At 36.0% G+C, this 20,599-nt stretch overlaps 1 protein-coding gene across 1 annotated transcript; it reads left to right on the top strand.

Annotated features, from left to right (window-relative positions):
• The first annotated feature begins 2,337 nt into the window (after positions 1-2,337).
• LOC135631425 (probable serine/threonine-protein kinase At1g54610) lies at positions 2,338-19,643 on the top strand. Its single transcript, XM_065139089.1, has 8 exons — positions 2,338-3,829; positions 9,210-9,494; positions 9,592-9,909; positions 12,339-12,566; positions 13,308-13,408; positions 13,595-13,682; positions 17,844-18,287; positions 18,990-19,643. Exons 1-8 carry the CDS (start codon positions 3,317-3,319, stop codon positions 19,200-19,202), a joined length of 2,190 nt encoding a protein of 729 aa, XP_064995161.1. The 5' UTR covers positions 2,338-3,316; the 3' UTR covers positions 19,203-19,643.
• The last annotated feature ends 956 nt before the right edge of the window (positions 19,644-20,599 follow it).

Here is a 20,599-nt window from a genome sequence, read left to right as displayed (position 1 = left end):
AGGATCATTGAGCTGAACCGAGATCAAAAGAGTAATATCACAACATTAGTTTAGATTAGCCTCATTTGTTAGTGAAACGGAGTGTTTCAGTTAGCTTCAAGCAATCATGGAGACTTCTAGTTTGGGCAATCTAACATAGCATTATGCAGTTATTTATATTAAAAAAATAATTATTATGAATATTTTACTTTAATGATGGTCTAAAAAACACAAGTATAATGTGTTATTATTATCTAAAACTACAAAAAAAAATTGTTATATTGATTCTTGGCTATTCTATGTTTGTGCAAAATTTATGATGATTGTAAGACACGTTATTAAAGAAATAATGTATCAACCTGGTAAGTTAAATATTGGTTGCCGACTTAGGTGGCACTTTGGAGCTAACTGAAACCCTTTTCTAAGGAGGTCTAAGTTTAAGTTGACTTTTGAAAGTGCAAAACTACAAGAATTATGTAATGTTGTTTTGATAAAAATAAAGTTTTTTGTTTTTACGCTTAAGTTAGTTTGAGGTTTGGATGATTTAAAAAAAAAATTAGTGAGAAATTTTTGAGAAAAAATAGGTCCATATCTAAATCTCCAACTTCTCATTGCAGTACGAAGGACATGTATGAATTTGAAGGATGCGTTATCACTTGTATGCATGGATTTTAGCAGCTATCTTGTGTTACCATTCCCATTGTAGTTGAAGCTGATTGCTTCCTAGTTGGTATGTTTATATCTTATGAGTTCTACATTAGAGGAAAAAAAAGGAGCAGGAATAGTTTATTGATCTTAAATGCCCATTTGATCACAGAAGAAAAAAGAAAATATAAATAGCTGCTTGGTTTGCCATCAGAGTAGAGTGCCTTCATTGTTGATGTAATGTTCCAAGAGAAAATAGTTATTGAATTCACTTTTCTCTTAAATGGATTAAAGCTGAGTGTAATGTGAGTGTAGGCTTTATTTACCTTGTTATCTTTATTTTTGGGCTTTCCTTTCTTTTAAGGTGCATAAGAAAAATCTCTTCAATTTGGTACCTAAGCATAAGGAATTAGAATGACATGAATCACTTTTTGTATTTGTTCTTACTTTTTATCTTAACAATTCTTAACTTCTTCCCATTTTATGTTATTTCAGTATATTCTTGTTTTATCAAAAAATTATTATATTTTTTATACAATATTATATTGCAATGCATTATTAACTTACTTTTGGGTTTCAGGAAAATCTTTTTTTTTCTAAAAAGTAAAATTAAATGATCCTAAGAACTACCAACACAACTTTGACTAATCTCATAATAATAAATTTTAAAAAGCACTGATAAGACCTGATGAAACACAACATAAGATAAACCAACATCAGTGTTTAAATATTTTGGGAATTCTTCCTATATATATAGGAAGAAAAGTCAAAATCAGTGACTTTTTTTTTTGTTCGCTCCATTTCTTTATTTTCTTTATTTTTTTTCTCGCATAGCATATATGAATCCAACATTAATATTTCTTCTTATAGTTTATATTTGTCATTAATATTTTTTCATGCTCACACACACACATATATATGTGTCAATGTATTAATTTTACAATTACTTTAAAGTACCTGATATTTAATTAATTTTATAATCTTAAAAATCAATCATTTCAGGTAATTCATTTTTTTGATAAATAAGCTATAATAAAATTGATATGGTAAATACCTAATTTTAGGCAATCCATGGAAGCGGAGGAATTAGTTAGGCTTTTCCACCTTTCTAATCTTGACATAATTTTATGTTTCCATATGTCTCGATTCCGCCGCATGTTGATTTATGAGTTTGGAGGCCCAATCCCAAAGTAAAGTGTCTATTGATTCGGAACACTCGACCTAATTTCGACTCTTTCATTCATTTCTCTTTTGAATCTTCTTATGATTTTAATTAGTAGAATTTGATTAAGAATGACTTCAAATTCTTGAGTGATCGACCAACTAGTGCTTGCCTTCAAGAACAAAATCTCAACACAATAGGTATGAGGTGTTACGTTACCAATTCGTTCCTTGGGGTCAAACAACAAACATCCAATTCTGTATATTATTAATTTAAATTTAAATATTTAAATTAAATAATTTGAATTTACAAAAAAAGTTAATAATTCAATCATTCCATCACGTCGGAGTCGTGAATATTGTTTTTTATTTATATATCTGTTTTTTTCACGAGAATATTATTAATTTTCATTTACATGTTGAATAATAGATGCTTTATTTCCACAAAAAAAAAATTAGGGTGAATCCGTTATTTTCAAACCTAGTAAGGGTAGATATGTCAAAATGCTTAAATATCTAGGTAGAACGCCTACGGCCAGAAATAGTGGAAGCAGCGAAAACGGCGTACGGGGAGACGCTGATGCGGTCGTGGCGATCGCATCTCCACCGTCGGTTCGCCGCCCTTCGGCGCTGCTCCCACGGGAATGCCGTGCTCGCTCCCTCGCCTTGACGCTTCTTTTACTCTCCCTCCCCACTCCGCGCCCCAATCCGTCACTTTCGCATCGATCGTTTTAATCCCTCTCCCAAAACCGCGTCTTTTGATCCGTCTTATTCTGCCCTCCGTTTGATCTCCTTGTTCTCTTCGATCTCTGCGTATCTTGATCTTCAAGCTTCTCCCCTCGGTGTGCTTTCTGTGTTCTTCCCATTTGGATCCCTAAACCACTCTTTCTAACCCTTGGTTTCCTTTTTCTCTCCCTTATTTTTTATATCTTTCTTTTCGTGGAAGGAATATACTGATTGTTTCTCCTTTGCTTTGCGGGTTTTTGTTCTTCGTCGTTTTCTGTTTTGTTTCTTCGTTTCGGTGGAGGAGAGAGAAGCCGAAGCAATTGGAGGTTTTGACGCGAAAATTCGTGTAAGAAGCGGGAGATCGCCGATTGGGGTTCTGATTTCGCGGAGTGCGGCGCCAAGATTGGATCTTGATCGGAGTTCCGGTGATTCTCCTTTCTGGAGTTCCTCTCCGCCTGCAGCTCGGCGGTTTGCTGGTCTCCGACTGCGTGGCGAAAGGAAATCAAGATTCGGGGACTGTTGATTTCTCGATACAATTGTCTTTCGGGGAGAATTTCTGGATTTGGGGATTTGATTCTGTCTTATTGGGTTTAAGTGACGGCAGTGACTTGTGATCCGATCTGGATTTGGTTCTTCGGTAGTTTGGAAGGAATATATTGGATATTTCGTTTTGTTTCTTTACCGTTCGTTAGTTTTTGGATCCCTAGTTGCCTCCAAGAAGGTCTCAGGAGGGTTTTCGGTGAGGTTTGATGCTTCAGTAGCTACGCACGTGTGCTTGTGGTGAGGGAAGGAGTCGAAGATTCTTATGGGCTGCGTTTCCTCCAAAGGAACCAATGAAGACGATGACGTGCAGTTTCAGCGCCCGCGCCCTAAGACCTCCAAAAAGTCTTTGAAGAGATTGGTTTCTTCTTCAAGAAGGGAGGAGGCAGGGGTGGCAGATACGGACGCAAGTGTTGGCAATGATGGGAGCACGGCGAGGCTTATATCGAAGACACGAGACAATATGGTCCCTTCACCACCTTCTTTGGTGCGTGACGCTGGGAAGAAAGTGTTACCAGAGGTTGAGAGGACTGGAAAGGGGGCTGGGCACCAGAGAAGGGCCACAGTTGATGCTCGGGCAAATGGAGTAGAGCCTACATCAATGGTTATTGGTGCAGGGACGGTGGAGGGAAACAGTAAGGTGATATCTCATGTACCAAATGGGTTCAAGTTGGAGCATGTCGCAGCAGGTTGGCCTTCTTGGCTTACAAATGTTGCTGGGGAAGCGGTAAAAGGGTGGCTGCCTCGAAGAGCAGATTCCTTTGAGAAATTACACAAGGTAGGTGTTGGTCTCAGCAGTATCATTTTCTTTTTCATGCCGTGATGATATGTTTATCAAGCAGTTTGGCTAGCATAGGTTATTTTTTTCTTGTTGAATGTTTGTTGTAATATGTTTGTATATTTATTTAGATGCTATTTTATCCTTTACAAATTTAGTGCCTCATTTATTTGTTTGTTTATTTTCCTGTTATATTTATCTTTCTACAGAATATATTTGAAACATATGGTTAGACCTAGTACGAACACTTGCTGAATCTCTAACAGATACTCTAAGCCCCATGCTCATTCTTTTTAACTAATAACCAATTTTCTATATCTCTTAGCATGTTGGTATCATCATTAAGGAAAAAGAAGTGTTTTTTTTTACTTCATTTTGAACTAAACAATCCTCCAATTTGTAGTTTCCTGTAGAGGTAACAATCAGGGCTGGTACTGGTTGGGATGGCTGGTTTGGTGACAAAATCGACCCATTTAATATGAATCCAGTCCACAAACGATGGGAGTATGAGAGTTCAGTTTACTCCTTGCCCTTTGTTTTTGTACTAGTGTTGGGAAATAGAAAGACATATTATTGTATTTTGAAGTTTTAATATTATTCCAAGTTAAATCAATGAGATTGAGATGTAGCATTGACTACCCTGTCTTTGTTGCATGTACCAGCTGGCACATATATATATGCGTGTGTATATATATGTATATATGTGTATATGTGTATATGTGTGTGTATGTGTGTGTGTGTGTGTGTGTGTGTGTGTGTGTGAAAGGAAAAGGTTTCTATTTGGCCTCAATTTAAACTTTTGCATGAGATAAGACACAGCATTGCATCAACAAGACTTTCAACAAAAAATATTTCTGACACTAGTGTTTTGAAGCATCACATAAATATACTCCATTTCTCTTTGAGCAATGATATTTCTATTGAGATCCCTTTAGGTAACTAGGGGTGGCATTCCTTCACCTAACCCGCAAACATATCCAAAATAAGTATGGTCGCCATGAAAGATTGAGGCTAATGTTTGGTTTAAATTATCAAAGTTAGAATATCTTAATTCTGTATCTCAAGCTCTGTTGTCTATCGGTCTACTGTTTCAGTAACCTACATGTCTTTTTTTCTTTATATTTTTTCGGAGGGAAAATTTATTTCAGAACAAAATCTTTTGATGGCAATGGTTTTTCTAAGGTTACATAAACAAAATTTAGTCATGTCAAATCTCTTTTTCATTGTCATTACCTGGATTATTCTTATTCTTCCATTAGTATCTTCTAGACCTGAGTAAACTACAATTGCTTTAACCACCTTCTTCTCTCTCGTCCCTTAATTACAACCCTTCCCTCAGTTTGATTTCATGCTAGAATTAACATGCATCTAGTCAATTTGCATTGATACACAAATTTACTTTCTGCAATTGGCCTATATCGGTTGCCCCTTGGGCGAATTTGGTATCATAGGGATACCATCTGATATCCCTCCAATGAGAGAATTTTTTCTTTTAAATCTATTATGCCTCATTTGTTTTGTATATGTTTGTAATTCTTCAGCACCTGAAGCTATTGCCACATCTCCCCATGTCAATCTATCATCTTCAAATACAAGCTCGTCTTCGGCATCTTGCAAGTTGACACCCATGTCTCCCACCAACCAGTCATTTGAATTATCAGTATCTTGTAATGAGATTGGATTAATTCTATTCCGTAAATCATGACGAGCCTTTAAAGCTTGATTATATTTTATGTAAATAATATCGTGTAATCGTTGATGTTCCAATCGATTTTTTCTCTTTGAGTGAATATGTCATGTCATATAATTTTAAAATGTATTAATACATCTATCTAAATAAATTAATTAATTGAAATAAAAATATTTAGTGATCTTTACATGCTCAAAGACATTTCAGCTTCGTTCACAACTCGAAGCACTACATCTCAAGCTAAGTATTTTGATAACAAATTACTGCAAGTTTGAGGTGGAATTTTCAAATAGACACTACCATTCTACTTCAAAATTTATGTTATTATTAGCAATAATATAGTAACATACTATAGATGAAATTAATTATATCAAATTATTAATACCTGGAGATGTAGTTGTCCTGGATCGAACTGCCATTGAAATTCCAAAAAGACCTTTAACATTTTTATATAAAGATAATTCATGAATAATCTTATTTTACACCTCAAGGCTTGGAACTAATCTTGCAACGCACTTATATAACCATTCAAAACTTCTGTATCAAATCCAACAGATTTAATCTTATAAAAAAATTCAGGGTTCAAATAATATCCTACTGCATGTAAGGGACGATGAAGTTGACAATTCCATCTTTCGTCAATGATTGTAAAAATTTTCTTAGTTTTTTATTTTCATTAAAAAACCTTTTAATTGTCTCTTTTGCTCTATTCATAGCCTCATAAATATATCCCATTGTAGGCTTATTTTCATTATTTACCAATCGAATGACTCGAACAAGAGGGCTCATTACCTTTAATATATAAACTATATGATTCCAAAATGATGGCACTAAGATGATATCAGTGGCCCTCTTGCCTTTTGCTTCTTTTGTTAATTTGCTTGTCACTCATTTCTTAGAGGTAAACGTGTTTTTAAACATGTTTCTCATATTATGTTTTTAATGATACACGTTCTATAATGTCAAGAATGAAGTAGCAAATCGGATGACACCATATCTCACTAATTCTTTGTTGCCTGTGAATTTTTTCATCATATTCAAAGCCCCAATATGATTATAGAGAAATCCAACAACAAAGATTACCCTTTCTAAAGTTTTCTTGATGTCAATGATATTTTCAATATCTTTCAACATTAAATCAATACAATGTGTCACATATGGAGTCCAATATAAGTGACCTTTTTGTTTAAATAATTTACCTGAGACAAAGGATAACAAAAATGATAAGACTTAAGAGTTTAACACATTTAATTGAGGATAAAATAATTAAAAAATTTAAAAAAATTCAAAAGATAAATATTACCAATTAATTCATAGTTGCTTCCATTGTCGGTTATGATTTGAACGACATTTTATTCTCTAATTTCTTTCACAAACTTGTCAAGTAAATCATATATCCTATCTCCATATTTCACAAAAGATGAAGTATCTATTGACTTCACAAACATAGTCCCTAAAGAACAGTTAACCATAAAATTAATTATACTCTTGCATCTCCTGTCGATCCAAGCATATGACATAATAGAGCAACCATGTGTAGCCCATGATTCTTTATGGCCCTTTAGTAAGTCATTTGTATAATTCAACTCTTTTTTCAACAATGGAACTTGCATCTCATAATAACTTGGAGATTTTAATCCCGCACCATATCTTTTAATAGCTTCAATCATCTCCTTAAAACTGTCTAAACGAGTTGTACTAACGAGAAGATTAGCTTGATAGAAGAAGCAAGCAATGTGTTGAATTGTTTTTCCTCTTATTTCTTTGTCACAAGCATCACTTATATTTGTTTCTCTGAATTTTGTGCCTCCTGGTTACCCTTGTTGCTTCTGTGATCCTTGAAATATATATAGATCTATTGGTCTTTTTTTATCATTCTTAGTACTTATAACTTCTTTTTCTTTTTTGTCGTATACTTTTTTCCCACTTGGGTTAATACTCATAGAATAATCTTTTTCTTCATCCTTGAGATATTCAACATTATCCGCTAGTAAATTCTTGTAAGATTCATTCTTTTGCATCTTCTTTTCATTCATATAAGTCAGCAACTCTTCTTTTACCTCAGGTGGACACTTCTTGTAAGTTGTTGCATTTTTTAAATTTCCTACTAGATGTTTTGTACGAAAAATATCCACCTTTAGTAGTCTTATCATAGAAGATGCAAGTTACTGTATTAGGATCTTTCGGATCCTTTAGATAATTATACTTTCATGCAGGATCCTTTTTTGATGTCATTGGAGAATCTATTGAGTTGCTTTGTACACTTGTCATTTATCCTGAAACCCTAACAATAATTTCAAATAAATAAAAATTAGCGGTATTAAAATCAAAATAATATATTATTAATATAATAAATAAAAAATACTGTTACCAATATATAGTTAACAATATATTGTTAATATATTGTTAATATATTGTTAATAGTATACTAAGTCGAGTCGATGTGAGAAGAGAGTAAGAGTAAAACCTAGGTTGCTAACTAAGAGTAGCGGTAGCAATGAGTAGCGGCAACGGCGAGCAACAACAACAGTGGCAAGCAGCGATAGTGGTAGCGGCTAGCAGCGACAGTGGCGGTGAGCAGCAATAGTGACAGCGACAGTGGCGGCAAGCAGCGATAGCGGCGGTGGCGAGCAGCAATAGTGGCAACAACGAGCAATGACAGTAGCAGCAGAGAGAGGCAACAACAGCGGAGAGAGGCAGCGGCAATAGAGAGGAAATGTCGGCGACGGAATCGCGAGCAGAGTTAGGGTTGGGGAAGTCACGAAAGGGATGCTGGGAGGTTGATATCGGTGTTTTAGTTGGTTCGATTGAACCAACTAACACAAATGAGACCGAACCAGACCTAAAACGCTGGTTCGGTCGCCTGGTTTAACCCAGGCGCTCGTTCGAAGCGCCTAGTGCTTGGACTCAGGTGAGTGCCCAAGCGGTGCCTCTTTGAAGCGCGCTGCCTGGACATTAAATGAGGTGCTCGTGCCTAGCCTCGCCTCGCCCGAGCGCCTATTGAAATCGCTAGTCTCCTATCAATATTTATGATATTTTGCATGAGATTTGTCCAAATCAGAGCAGCAATGACCTATGCAGTTGGCTTGCCACAGTACAGAACAAATAGCATAAGTATACTTTGAATCAAAGTGTATCCCTTGGTTTTGTGTGATATATGTCCATGTTTTTGCTCAGAACTGTATGACGGGCCATATAGCATGGCATTCCTTGCATGTATGTATCAAATTTTGACGTGTATTTCATGTGTTGCTACCAGTGAATTTGTAGGTTCTGGATTGAACTATCATATCTCTTACTATATGTTTCTGTTGATTATGTGCATATAATACTTAATTTCTTTAATGTCTCTTTGCTCTTATTTCCTTTGATTTTTCTGTTGTTCCATCTTAGGCCTATATTTGTTACTTTAAGAATTAAAAATTATCTCTTATTCATTGGCTTGAAAACTTTACAATTGTAGCCCAAGGGATATATCAGAACAACAGTATGATAGTCCCTCACTAAGTAGTGGTAGTAAAATGTGAAATTCTGTATCTCTTTGTTACTTCTGAGACCTTTTTAAATGGATTTTTCATTGACAAACTTTACTGGATTTGAGCTATGCTTCTCCATGCTACCTTGAATTCATTCAAATCCTTGGAACTAAATTTCTTGTACTCCTGCTGATAATTTTTATTATCTCTGCAGATTGGGCAAGGAACTTATAGTAGTGTATACAAAGCCCGTGATCTTGAAACTGGCAAAACTGTGGCACTTAAGAAAGTGCGATTTGTTAATGTAGATCCTGAAAGTGTACGGTTTATGGCAAGGGAAATACATATTCTTCGTAGACTTGATCATCCAAATGTTGTTAAACTCGAAGCTCTTGTTACATCAAAAATGTCATGTAGCTTGTATCTTGTTTTTGAATATATGGAGCACGATCTTGCTGGACTTGTAGCAATCCCTGGCATCAAGTTTACTGAGCCACAGGTGTTTCATTACTAGAATATACAAAAAAATTAATGATGTATCTTTACTGAGGTTCTCTTGATATTTTGCATACTCATTGTGGACCAATGACATCCAGGTTAAATGCTATATGCAGCAGCTGCTCCATGGGCTTGAGCATTGCCATATGAAGGGTGTCCTTCATCGAGATATCAAGGGTGCAAATCTTTTGATTGACAATAATGGGATCCTGAAAATAGCAGACTTTGGACTAGCTACAATTTATAATCCTGACAACAAGCAGCACTTAACAAGTCGTGTGGTAACACTGTGGTATCGTCCTCCTGAGCTCTTGTTGGGTGCTACAGAGTATGGTGTTTCTGTTGATTTGTGGAGTACTGGTTGCATTCTTGCAGAATTGCTTTCTGGGAGGCCTATTATGCCAGGAAGAACTGAGGTACCATTTGTTACTTTTGTTGCTTTTGTCACTTTAATTAGGTGTACATGCTAATGATGCTTAGAAGCTGTGGGAAATCTGTTAGTACAATCAACTAATTTGGGGTGGCAGCTTGCCATCATTTATGCTGGTAGTAAGTCACATACCTTCAAATAGTCATTTGTGAAGAGCAGACTAAAATAAATAAATTTAAAGCCTCTTGAATGGATAGGTGCTGCAGCTGTAGGTTATGGAGATAGATTAGTTCTGAAGAGTAACTGCCTGTCAGATTTTCTCCAAGGATTAGATGCTAATAATCCAATTGATTGATGTTTTAGTTGCTTAATATTCTGTACAGAAAATATCATGCATGACAAGGGAACAGGAGAGTAGGGGCTTCTGTCTAGGTAAAACAACAATGTTTAGCAAATTAATTTGTTATTTCGGTAAAACAATGTTTAGCACTCCAATGGAACAGCAGAGAATCAATTAGATTGATACTTGAAATATGTGGATGAGTAAGAATAGACAAGGAAATAGCTTAGTCTGATGTTATGTTGCATTCTCCTAGTAACAATCTTTTGTCTTCTTGCAGCCCCCTGTCTTAGTGCAAATTAATTTTCAGAATACATCTTATTTGTGTCTTTTTTTAGTTATACAAAAATATGAAAATAAATTTAGGTACTTTATGTTTAAAAATACAAAAGAACATGGAATATTACATCTTATTTTGTCATATGAAAAATAATATGACAAAAATACAAAAGAATTTTTGCTAAGTTGTTGGATTTTATAAAAGTTTAGGTACCAAGTATGTTCAATCTTACTCACAAGGTGTGAGGTCAGGTGTGACCCTCATAGAAGCATGGCTCATAATTACTCATGAAAAATAATTTTAAAAATAAAGAAAAAACTTGTCATTGAAAACTGAAATATGGTTACCATATAACTATTATCTAGATTATTAAAAGATATTTTTGAGTTATTAGCCTAGATTAAAATGTTAAAAAGCAAACTTTGACATCATGATAAGGTTTCTTTTTTGTTATCTAAATGGTTGAAATTCAAGTCACAAATAATCTCTTTGCTTGGAAGGGGTAATGTTGTGTGTTTGACCATCTCAACTTGCATTAGTAGGGTCTTATGCATTGGGCTGTTTTTCTGCTCAAAGATAAAAATGGTATATCAATTGTTATTTATGTTAATGTAAGTGGTTAAGAAAAAATAAGAGAAAGCAGTAAAGTTAGAACAATGTTAGTAACAGGGGTGAGTAACTACATAGGGAGAGTATGAGGAGGAGGAGAGATAGGAGCATCGGGTGTGTGGCATGAGCAGCGGTTGTGCATTGTGAGAAGTTGTGCAAGCAGCAGTGGCTGTCATGAGAGGCTGTGTGGTGGGTGGTGTGTGCAGAGGGGTCAACCTAAAGAAAAATGAACTTAAATCCTGGCTCACGTCCAGACCAGTAAATCCTGGCTGTCATGTATTGCTCCAGGCAAAATGGCATTCCTTGCTTTATAATGTATGCAATAAAGCTATTCCCTTAGCTAATTTACTTTGTTGGATCAACAATAACTTATGTATATACTTGGTATGCTTTAATTTTCATGTATCATTTTACTATTTTCTTTTCTATGATGCAAATATGTATATTAATAAAGTTTCCAATTTAGAAATAACTGTGGTTTTGTTTCCAGGGGTTAGGATTTCACACATTATGCATCTTTGACAAGATTTGTTTCAGCATTTCCATATTCTTACCTTTGTCATTTTTTTTGTTTGAAAATTCCTCAATTGATTGGTGTTGTTTGTACGCTGATGCTTGGTAAATTTTAATGGTTTCGCTGTAATTTATTTCGATTTTGCTGCTGATATTTTGTCTCTTTGAGATACTGCTTCCATGTAAATTTATTTTAATGTGCAACAGAGATGAACTGTTGTAGTGCTATTAAAAATGCTTATGCTTTAATTTAGGATCATAATTGATCTTGCACATAGATACTTCCACTTTTTGCTGACTTGTGCAGATTAATGATCTCTTATACTATGTTGAGATAAATGGTTATTTCAACTTTCTGAAATGTCCAGTTATGTTCTGAAATTTTCTTTGACCAGTTTTCGGCACACTCCACAATTGGTCTGTATGCCAAGTGCCAACTTTGTCATATAGAAAATGGTGATCCAGAGTATGAGGATTTTGCCAATTAAGGATTTAGAGGGGGTCAATTTATGTAGTTCATCTTAGCAAACAAAGAGTGTTTTTCCATGGTTCTTAAGCTGTGTCACTCCAGATTAGCAACTTTACAATGGTTCTGAGACTTGCACTTTATTATATCATTGAAATAATTATGGAAAGTTTACATTTCCTTTGAGTGACTTGGGACTACACTAGTGCATACATTAACATGTAATAGTATTTGCAATATTATTTAAGGTTGTTAACTCACATTTAGGTGGAGCAATTGCATAAGATATTCAAGTTATGTGGTTCACCCTCAGAGGAGTTTTGGAGGACATCAAAGTTACCCCATGCTACCTCCTTTAAACCACAACAACCATACCTACGCCGCGTTAGAGAGACATTCAAGGATTTTCCTCCTCCAGCTCTAGCTCTTCTGGATCATTTACTGTCAGTAGATCCAGCAAACCGTGGAACAGCAACATCTGCTCTCGAGAGTGAGGTAAGATTTGACCTCTTCCTAGGTTCACTTCTAAGTCCTTTTTGTACTGTAGATCAAGTTTCTTTTATATGCTTATCTATATTGTTGCCTCTTGATTCTGTGTATTTGCTGCTTGTGCATATTGCTACATTTGAATTTTTGTTGTCTTATGTTCCTTATTTACTTTTCATTGAAGGGTGATCAACATGAAATATTGTTTTCTCGGCTGATTTTTATCATTTATCATCAGCTACATTTATAAAGCATCTTATTAAATCAAATACTTATCGAGCCTGTTTAGAAATTCAGTTGGAGCTGAAACTTAAATGAAGTGTATCAGATAATTCATTTGCATGGTCTGGGGCATTATTGATTGTTGGATACATTGAATTATGGTGACTATTCTTATACTTGGTTTGACTTATATTCCACATATCCTCAAGTTGCTTGAACTCGAGTCAGCGATTCGTTAAGGGGTGAATTTGTGCTGCATGACTTTATATAATGAAAATGAAGCATGTAAAACTATATGGTTGGTGACCATGATGCACATGTCCTGCTGAGTTAGCCTTGTTTGGATGTACCCTCTCAGGCTAAGAGCTAGATGCCATATTCTAGTAATTTTACTGTAATAAAAATGATGCATCAATCATCTACCATTGTCTTTATGTTTTTTGTTCTTCTTGTTTATCTGTAAAACAATTTTCCATTAATTTCTCAGATATCCTAGTTTCATCAATTCTAATCATTAGTTCCTTTCAGTTCTTCACTACAAAGCCTTTTGCTTGTGACCCCTCAAGTTTGCCAAAATTTCCTCCAAGCAAGGAATATGATGCTAAACTTCGGAACGAGGAAGCTAGAAGGTGCTTTGCTATTTACGAAAGCATGTTCTTTGAAATTTCTTTGTTTCCTTGTAACGTTGCAGTAAACTAATTGAAAATTTGGTTTAGACAAAGTAGAATAAAATGATCTGTTATATATTTCTTTTAGTGAAAGAAGTTGCTACCTGCTATCAAATATATATTAAACACTGTGATCTTTGTTAGCAGGCAAAGAGCAGCAGCTATGAAGGGCCATGGAGTTGAAAACGGAAATAGAAAAGAAATGCCTGTTCCTGATGGAAACATGGAGCCACAGGTATACTTTGTAGTATATTTATTTGCAGCTTTTCAGTTTAGTTAGAATCACTATTAAATTAAAAGGAGATGGTTCATTATAGAAAAGCTAACTGGTGGCTTGGATCATCTGGAACAAGGGATTTACGGATTGACATATGTTGTGTATTGTGCCAGAAATTCATTGGCATGACACCATGTCACAAAATGGCAACAGTTGTTTGCAACATATAGCAATGCCCATTCACAATATTCAGAAGTTAGTGGTTGTTACCATCATATATTGACTTGGGTCAAAGTGGAACTTTGGAAGTCGGCATGAAAAACAAGGGACTATTAGAAATAAGGTGGTTGTCTCTATCAATAAAAAAATGCCACTACATATTCCCCTGCCCCCTCATCCCATCTAGTCTAGTTATAATGCAAGTTAGTATTAACTAAAAACCTTGGAATTGTCACAACCTATGCAGCAAATTGATGGAGTTAATTTACAAGAACCATCTACCTTATTTTGTTTAATACTCAACCATTTGTACACTTCAAACTTGTTATTATCATTCATGTGGACTTGGGAAGTGTCGACATTGTTAGGTGGTGTGGCTGCACCCATGGTTCGCCATGTCGACTTGTACTAGTGGACGGACAGTACATATCAGTCCAATAGGGGATTGACATGCGAATTGCCCTATACTAGGTAGTCCATAACCAGGGACCCCATATCGCTCGATACGAGGTCTGTATTGAGCGGAATGGTTGAAATCGTAATGGGCGGATTTCGATCGATACCAATCAATGGTTGGGATTTGTTGAATTCAAATGGTCCATTTGATCGTTTGAACTAGATCTAAGGGTTTTTAAATCTATTCTACCCTATCATTCTGTCCTCTTTCAATCTCTCTAACTCATATACACTCTCAATCACTTTCTCACTCACATATTTCTCTCATTCTCTTATTTGCACTCTCTCGAACTCCATAAAGCTACGATTTGTGGATTGGATTAAACTTAGGAGGCTAGTTAGCGAGGATTAATGCCTAAGTTAGAGGAAGAACTATTTAATCAAAGATATATAGACAACTTCTCAATCGCATTTAGCAACCTGCTCAATTCGAAGGCATGGTAGCAACGTTTTGACAACAATGCCTCGATCACCAATGACGACGACGCCAAGGAGTCGATGGTCCCGTCTACATAGTTTATGGGTGGTGTATGGACCGAGAAGCAGTATTTTACGCATGCCACCTAAGAAATTCATATCATAGAGCTCGACGTGATAATTGGTCATTCTTCTCTGAGTAATAGTACGGTGATTAATCTTATGAAATGGAGCAACACATCAGTGGTGAAAGTAGAAGTTTCAACATTTTCTATGCTCCGCACCAATACATGCCACAATCATACTTACCTCATAAGTTGCCTCAGACATGTAGGGTTTACAACAATTAGACTACGACCATCACCACATTGATGCATGGGATTAATTTCGGGATTGAGTCTAACAAACATATCAAATTGATATACAGATACATAGGATCGAGGACCCTGATCCATCGCCTGTGGAACCCCATCGTTTTTTTTGGTGGTAGAACCAGTCGATCGATTATTTGATTTATTTGAATCTTAAAGTTTAAGTTGTTTAACAAATAATTTAACAACTCAAATCATTTCTTTGTAAACAATTCAATCAATAGAAGGATGGTCTAGAACATACTACAAAGCTACTCCTTAGAGCTAGAAAAAGATATGTGCCACTATTCTTTCCTAATTTAGATTTTTTTACTAAAATTATATTTATTTCTAACTTAAAAAATCCTAATCTAACATTTTTTTTTCTATTTTTAGAAATTTTTTGAGCTATATTCAGTCATTTTTTCATGTCGTCGATATGCCCCATCATACTAACATATGGTATGTCAGTATGGAGTCGCACGTACTATACCATTAGCCGATCGGTACATCAGTATGGATTGGTAAGGAGAACCTTGCCTACACCTATCATTTCCAATGTGCAATTTTTTTGTGATATTCTAATCACTGATTTCAATAGGCGCTCGGGCGAGGCGAGGCGAGGCCCGAGCACCTCGCTTCATGTCCAGGCGCCTCGCTTCAAAGAGGCACCACCTTGTCACGGTCTTAGCTGGAATTATCTAAGGCGTGAGACACCCTTGCGGCAAAGACGCGAACTTAGCTTGCGTTGCCTAAGTCGCGCTTCGCCCTTGCGATTTGCGTCCGCAAAGATTAGCCCACTTGCAAAATGACTCAAAACCAAGACAAAACATGCTGCCAAGCAGCTGTACATGTAGATTAGAGCGACGAATGGTTCGTTGAACGGAGTTGTTGCGAGTGCACGACGACCGTTCGTGACAACCTGGGCGCTCGTCCGAGCCCAGGCGTCGGGTGCTTCGGGCGAGTGCTTGGGTTAAAACAGGCAACCGAACTAGATTTTTAGGTCTGGTTGGTCTTCAGTGCTTTAGTTGGTTCAATCGAACCAACTAAATCACTGATATCAGGCTCGCTCTCACGATTTCCCCGACTTCCCCAACCCTAACACTTGTGATCGTGATTTCTTCTCTGCTGTCGCTGCTCTCTATTGCCACTGTCGTTGCTCTCTATTGCCACTGTTGTTGCTCGCCACTACTATCGCTACTCGTCGCTGTCACAATCGCTGCTCGCCGTTGCTGTCGCCGGTCCCGTTGTCGCTCACCGCTCCCACTGTCGTCGTTGCTCGCTGTTCTCGCTCCAGTTACGGCTATTGCCTGCTACCGTTGTCATTGCCTCAGCAACCTCGGTCTTCTCATACTCTTCTAACAGTATACTACTAACTGTATATTAATAATAGTATTTTTATTTATTAGGTTAATAATATATTAGTTTGATTTTAATACTATTAATTTTTATTTATTTAATAGTATATTTTTTATTTAAAAAATAAAAAATACTATTATGATTTATTCATTTATTTATTGTGATTTTGTACCTGATTTTCTTAATTTAATAGCATATTTGTATTTAAATAATTATATTTATTAATTATATTATATATTTTATATTTTAACGTCTCGCTTCGCTCGGGCGAGCGCCTAGCGCCTCTGGCGTTTTTGGACCTTGGTGCCTTTTGGTGCCTAGCGCTTTTTAAATCACTGATTCTAATGATGCTTACACGCATTTTATGATCTAATGGTTGTTTCTTAGTTATGATGTCAATTCAAAAGTAATGTTTATGCACATCAATTGAAACAGCTGTTTAGTGTGAATCATCTTAACATTTTATTTTTTCTGTATTCCCCATTATGTTGTCTGTAAACAGGCAGGGAGTGGTCCTGTGTTCTAAATTTCACATTGGAGTCCGAAGCCTTCAGAATGAGATACCCAACTTTTTGAATCAACACTGGATAAGCTTAAAGGAAATAAAGAAGAAGAGGGAGTGGTAGTGGGTAGAGGAATGACAAATTCGAGTAGTTGAGACTGGAACTCCTGTCCAGTCTTTCTTCTTTTTTGCTAAAAGAAAAAGGAATCTGCCTTCACATTTTAATGTGAACAAATATACTGCTAGTGGAGTAATCGAGTTTTGGTTCTTGTAAGGAGCTGGACAGAAATGCAAATTAACTAAAACCATGGAAAAAAAATGAAAGGAAAACTAGTGGCCTTATTGAACATTCTTGTTATAGCAAGTGATGTTTTGAAGATGGCAATTTCTTTTTAATGGCTTTATATGGATGGGCCAGGATGAACCCGAGTTTGTACTTCCTTCTTTGACCTACATTTCTCAGACAGTTGCATCCCTATAATGGGGGTTTCTTTGATAAGGTTTAGGTATGTTAATGAAGGGACAAAGACTGTACTTTTCTTTCACCTTGCAATAAAAGCTAGGTGGTTTTCTTTGTTTTCTATAATGCATTCGTGATGCTTAAAAATGCTTCATTCATTTGAATTTTTGCAGATTTTTAATGACTAAAATTACTTTAGCACATCTGTACCTTATTCTTATTGATGAAGATAAAGATAATTATAATTTGCGTACTTGTTAGAAATCTATGCATGTCCATTAGTTACTGAGAAGCCATCATTTGAAGTTCAGCAGCTGTAAGTACTGAATTTGAAGATTAGTATTATAGCAAGTCCATGGTTGTGAACTCCATGAGTTCTTTTAATTAAATTGTTTTGGGTTCTTTTGTTGGTGCAGACACGGAAGATACATGGAAGTCACAGAATTGGCAGTGACAAATACAAATCAAGAGAGGAGGTCTCGTCAGGTCTCCAAATGGATCTCTCTAGAGGAACAGCAGAGAATGGTTTCCTTCATAGTGGTCCTTTGATGCACTCTGGTCGTTTGTCTACTACGGGACTACCCATTGGCCCAGAAATGAAAACACATGTATTACCTCACGGCAGGACAGCAGACTTGCCCATCACATCAGGTCCAGTGGTTGCAAGAAGCAATACTGCAAGGTTGGACCGTAGGCAGAGCGCAAAGCACATGCATATGCCAGGGAATCAAGCAAGCTCCAAATACTTCCATCGTGATATTGCTGATTCATCTAAGCAAGAGTGGACTCACCACTTGCTGGATGGCCCTTCTGCTTCTCATAGGAAGGATGACAGAACGGGAGACAAGGAATCAACAATTGTAAGTGCTGATAATACAACAGAAGAACTGGCTGAATGACAAACTTTTCATTAGATGGTTTTCTTAAATTAAAATAGATGTCATGCAGGCATTCTCGTTTAATTATAGCTTTTATAATAAGGCAGTTAGTTTCTCAACCACCATAGAGCACTTGTTTGTTTACGTTACCTTCTGAAGATCCAGTAAAATCAATTTTCTTTTCTTAAGCTGTATAAAAAGTCAAAATTAGAAATGTATAGGAGCTTTCTAGGGTAGAGAACTTGGAACATAAGATTGATGAGAGGCCAAGTTTTTTTTTCTTAAACTTAACTATTCTTGTGATTAAAATTTCAGCTCGTGGATTTACAGATTTTATGTTTGTAGTGATAAATGTTATATTTAACTGTGGTTTCTTTTGGCCTTTCTAGGGTATTTATCTCATCATTCTGTCTCTGATCATGTAGGACATGCTTGAACCTCCCCTTCAAATTTTCTTATTTTTCTGGTTATGAAAATATCATAGATATAGTAGAAACTAGAAACTAGAAACTAGAAACTACACTGCTGGACTCTTGAAGCTGATGATACTATACCATTGCAATATCGTCTGCTATTTTCAGTGTTTTATACATTTCTCCCTGTAGTTAAACATTGATTTCAATCATCATATATTTTGCCTTATGATTCTTCTCTCACATAATTGTGTTTGCCAATTCTTTTCAGGGGCATGGACCTAAGAAGAACCGTATTCATTATTCTGGACCTTTGATGCCTCCAGGGGGCAACATAGAAGAGATGCTCAAAGAGCATGAGCAACAAATCCAGCAGGTTGTACGCAGAGCACGCCACGACAGAACCAAGCCCAGGAACCATGGAGACCGAGCTCAGCTCGAAGCCTTACTGTGCGCTAGCAGGAATGGCAGGTCAGATCACTAGGCGACTTCGAACTTATGTTTTATTTTATCTTGAGGGAGGACACGATTGGACCAAGTGGTGAAGCACATGATTGCCAAAGCGTTGTGTGTAAAGATCTGACGACGCGGACCAATTGTTAACATGTGACTGGTTTGGAAGCATGGGTTCCTGATTGTTTTGATATCTGATGGCCTCTCAGAAGGAGATTGTGTTTTAGCATCAGTTTTAGATGGATTCAACACTGGTGGCTTTAGCTGCTCAGTCTGTAGGTGAAACCCATCGGATGACCATCAACTGTATATATGATCAAGGAGCTATATTTATGGTTTTCTTGGGCAGCTTGTCCCCCCATCCTACACAAAACCAAAAAAAACAAAAACAAAAAGAAAACCATCCTATCTGTAAGTCTTTGTACTGAATTTATATTTGAGCACAGAAATTTGAATCTCAGATTTGATACCAGTTTCGACTATCAATCACATCAGTTTGGTGCTGGTACTAACTGGTATCATAAAATCGATAACAGTCTAATTATCCATCAGTATCGGTTCTTGGTTGGAACATGTCGGCTGACCGGTACGCATAAATATTTGGGAAGCTGGAATGTCTTATAAAGCAGTACATGTGTAGTACATTTGTGCTCCACTGAAAGTGAATGAACGTGTGGCAAAATCTGAGTCTGGTATTTTTGATTCTGTGATTGGATTGCGATTTTTGCTTAACCTTGTGATTGCTTATACTAATATCCTTCATATGGATTGTGTAACAGATTGTAGCAGTATCACAAGTAGGCTTAAGACTATGAACATTTTTTACTTAAAAATGTCAATCTTGAGGACTCCAAAATCAAAATTACTTCTACTGGACATGATTTAGAATTTAGAAATCAAAAAAAAAAAATGTCAAGCGTTTTATCCTCATTTTCATTAGGAAAAAAAAAATGAGAGATTTTATTGACAAACCATATTGCTTGGTAACACGAATTTAAAGGAACATAATAGTGTTCAAAGAGAGGATTGGAAAGGGAAAAACACCTCCTCCTTCCTCTCTTGATTAAAAAATAATTTATGTTGCGAACAAAATCATCATATTTTTGTTTCGACAAAATAAAGTGAGATGATGAATCTATTGCTTGTCAAGATATTTTATGTTTTATTCTCAAAATATATTCATATAGATATTTGGGTGATCTTTTTATACAATATTTCTTTTTTGGGTATTTCCCAATGGATATCTCCCATTTTATTCTTTTTTTTAAACTATATCCCTTAATTTTTAAAATATCCAAATTATCCCTTAAAAATTTTTCCACCATTATAATGTTTTGATCTATTACAATGTTTTGACCATCTCAACAAACAAACTGTAAGGTCTACTTGAAAACACTATTGATGATCTAAATAAATTCATAATCTCAA

Source organism: Musa acuminata, chromosome BXJ3-2 (genome assembly GCF_036884655.1).
Source record: "Musa acuminata AAA Group cultivar baxijiao chromosome BXJ3-2, Cavendish_Baxijiao_AAA, whole genome shotgun sequence".
NCBI classification, from domain to species: domain Eukaryota; kingdom Viridiplantae; phylum Streptophyta; class Magnoliopsida; order Zingiberales; family Musaceae; genus Musa; species Musa acuminata.
The sequence above is the reverse complement of the archived record's forward strand: the minus strand, read 5'-3'. Positions and strand labels throughout refer to the sequence as shown.